The sequence below is a fragment of the Miscanthus floridulus genome, chromosome 15, assembly GCF_019320115.1.
Source record: "Miscanthus floridulus cultivar M001 chromosome 15, ASM1932011v1, whole genome shotgun sequence".
NCBI classification, from domain to species: domain Eukaryota; kingdom Viridiplantae; phylum Streptophyta; class Magnoliopsida; order Poales; family Poaceae; genus Miscanthus; species Miscanthus floridulus.
This window is the reverse complement of record NC_089594.1, coordinates 15,343,528-15,346,701: the sequence shown is the minus strand read 5'-3', so window position 1 is coordinate 15,346,701 and position 3,174 is coordinate 15,343,528. Positions and strand designations below refer to the sequence as shown.

Below are 3,174 nucleotides of genomic sequence, written 5' to 3'. Positions count from 1 at the left end.
GTCCTGCTAATAGACTTTACTCTTTTATAAAATATCATAAAAATATAAAACAACATAGAAAATGATTTTTTTTGTGCTCAAGTTCTCGAGGATTGGAACCAGTGACATTTCTTATTATCCTTGTACATGGAGCTGGCTAACCCTAGCTAATTTGGGCTAATTCTTATACCCAACTAGTAAATAGACTTACCTGATCGAAACAAGTCCTAGATTAGCAATAGAAATTGTAGATGAAACAAATGAACTGAGAAATGACGCGAGGATTTTAGCTGTTATAGATCGCTGTTAGTCCTGTGTTCAGTCCAAGCACGTACGAAATCCATACGTTAGTAAAGACAGCCAGCAAGTACTCATGACTCATGAGCGTTCACTGTCCAGTGGGCCACACCCGTATGGTCCCACCTGCCAGGGAAAGAGCCCTTCTTGTGAGCGCCAAGTGCCGCATCGCACGAGTACCCAACAGAAGAATTGCTGCCAGGACGTTGGAGGAGCTGGCACGGACACAGGCCCACATGTCATGCAGCTGCTCGGACCTCGCCTCACTTCAGAGAAGCTTCAGTCCACATGCAAAAAGACCCCTCCGAAGAATCCAAACGTTACGAAAAGGGACGTGATTGACAAACGACCCCTCGGTATCCGTGGCCCCACTTTCCAGCGAGCAGAAACGGTAATCGTCCGCCGTCCAGGGGGCAAATCGGTAACTCCGCGTGCCGCGCCAACTGTAAGCCCGCGTCAAGCCGTATTTATTCCCATTAAAACCCCCGTGTATAGAGAAATCTTCTCGAAGACCTCAGACACACTGTTCTCCAGCTGTTCTTCACTCCCCAAACCCCTCCTCGTCTTCACTCCCCACCTCCTCCGCCGCGTCGCAATCATTCGTGGGGGCGCATTACTCCTCGCCCCCGCATTCCGAATTCCTGTGGCGTCCACTCTCCCGTCTCCCCACTCGGATTCCGCAAGATTGAGCGTTCGCGTTCGCCGCCTCCCAATTTCCGTATCTTTTTCATCTGGGTCGGCCCGATTCGTTGCCGTCGTCCTCGTCGCCGCCCACCACTCCACTTCTTGGAGGACTCGGTCCTGTCCTGACTCTGCTCCACCTGTCCTCCTCGCTTCCATCACCATTGCCGCCCTCCTCGCTCCCTCAAAGCCACCTGCTTTTTGGACCGCACCGGTCGTCCGCGTCCCTGCCGGGACGGCGTAAATGCCCGTCCGTGCAGAGGATCCCAGCCTTCTCCGCCCCAAATCCCGTCCTTGTTCCCATTGATTAACAGCAGGCGAAGGTTCCTGAACGCGTGCTGATCCTAGCAGTAGCAAACCCCAGATGAGTACGGCGTCCTGACTCCACTTGCCCAGCTCCGGCGGCTGCTCTGCTCCGCCCGCCCACTGACATGGGCTTCTTGATCTGCTGCGCCCGCCTCCTCCAGCTGCTGCTGCTGCTACTCCTCACCACCGCCACCCCACCAGTGGTGGCGCAGTCGCCGTCGGCCGCCAGGGCCCTCGACGCGGCGCTGCAGGACTACGCGTTCCGGGCGTTGTCGGCGCGCCCGCGCACCGGCATTGTCTACAACGCCACCGTGCCGGCGAACCTCACGGGCATTGCGGCGTCTGCGCTGCGCCTGCGGAGCGGCAGCCTCCGCCGGAGGGGCTTCGCGGGCTACTTCCAGTTCGCCGTGCCGCCGGGCGTCGTCGTGCAGCCGCACGTGGAGCGGGTGGTGCTCGTGTACCACGACCTCGGCAACTGGTCGGAGCGCTACTACCCGCTCCCCGCCGGGTACACCTACCTCGCGCCCGTGCTGGGGCTGCTGGCCTACGACGCGGCCAACCTGTCGGCCGTGGGGCTGCCGGAGCTCAGCATCGTCGCGTCGGGGAGCCCGATTTCTGTGGCGTTCAGTGGTGTCCGGGCCGTGCCGGCAGGCGACGCGGCACCGCGGTGCGTGGTGTTCGATTCGAATGGCGTGCCGCAGTTCCGGGACCTGGAGGGAACCAATGTGTGCACGACGTATCGGCAAGGGCACATCTCGATTGTGGTGAATTCTAGTGAGATCGCTCCAGCTCCACCTGGCGCAATTGCCCCGCCGATACCGCCTGAGGGAGGTGGTAAGAAGGGGAGCTCAGACGTGTGGAAGATTGCTGTCGGCGTGGTTGGGGGTGCCGCAGCGTTGGGGCTGTTGGCTGCGCTTCTGCTGTGCTTGGTGAGGTACAAAAGGGATAAGAAGCTTCAGCTCATGGAGCGGAATGCGGAGGTTGGGGAGACATTGCGGATGGCGCAGGTTGGGCGGACGCAAGCGCCTGTGGCAATGGGGACGCGGACGCAACCGGTGATTGAGAACGATTATGCTGCATAGTGAATTTTTCGGTCTCCTCTGGATACTTCTGCTAACAAGAAGACTTGATGGTGTTGGCTAGAGACAGGATTGTCCATTGGTTGCTTGACGGCGGCAAATTTTCCATATCAGCGAGGGCAAAGCTAGCCACTAATTTCAGAGCCCAGGTTCTGCTCAGTGAGGGTTCAGCACATTCTTTTGGTGGGTTTGTTCGGAAGCTTAAGTTTTGTACTGCGAGGAATGGGAAGCTATTGTTCATGTTCATAGTTGCCAATGTTCATATGCGGGGAGTTCCTTTCATCTCCAAGCAAGCAATGGAGGGGAAATGTTTGCCATATTGGATTTGGAATCCCCTGTTATTTTTTTTTCTTGGGTTGCTGTATTCAAGAGGAAATGGGTTTGGCAATAAAGCTGAGGTCACATTCATTGCACATCGTGATATGCTGTGTTGGGGAAATTCATTCATCCAGTTGCAATTTCATTTCATTTCTTTTTCTTCTCCATTTGATGTTTAGATGACTGCGAAGATGATGTAGTGATGTAAATGTTCACTTGTCTAGTGCTGTGGTAATTAGTCTGATTGTGATCATTGATTTCATGGCCAATTGTGTTTACATCCGCTGTGTATGTTTTCAGGCAGCATTCATTTCTTTGTTATTGTTTGGGAAACAACTTAATTTCTAATTATGTGTTTTTATGGCCTCACAGTACTATCAGTTCTAGATTTTGTTAATGCTGACTTTTATCAGGTTCCTTTTTTAGCAGCTGCAAGCCATGTAGGAAGGAAGGTATGGTTGATGTAGGTATGATCAGTTGGGAAAACAAATAGAATTAAACAGAGGAATTAAAG

General features: G+C 53.8%; 1 protein-coding gene across 1 annotated transcript; it reads left to right on the top strand.

Annotated features, from left to right (window-relative positions):
* The first annotated feature begins 827 nt into the window (after window positions 1-827).
* On the top strand, window positions 828-2,750 carry LOC136508392 (uncharacterized). Its single transcript, XM_066503062.1, has one exon. It carries the CDS (start codon window positions 1,389-1,391, stop codon window positions 2,343-2,345), a length of 957 nt encoding a protein of 318 aa, XP_066359159.1. The 5' UTR covers window positions 828-1,388; the 3' UTR covers window positions 2,346-2,750.
* The last annotated feature ends 424 nt before the right edge of the window (window positions 2,751-3,174 follow it).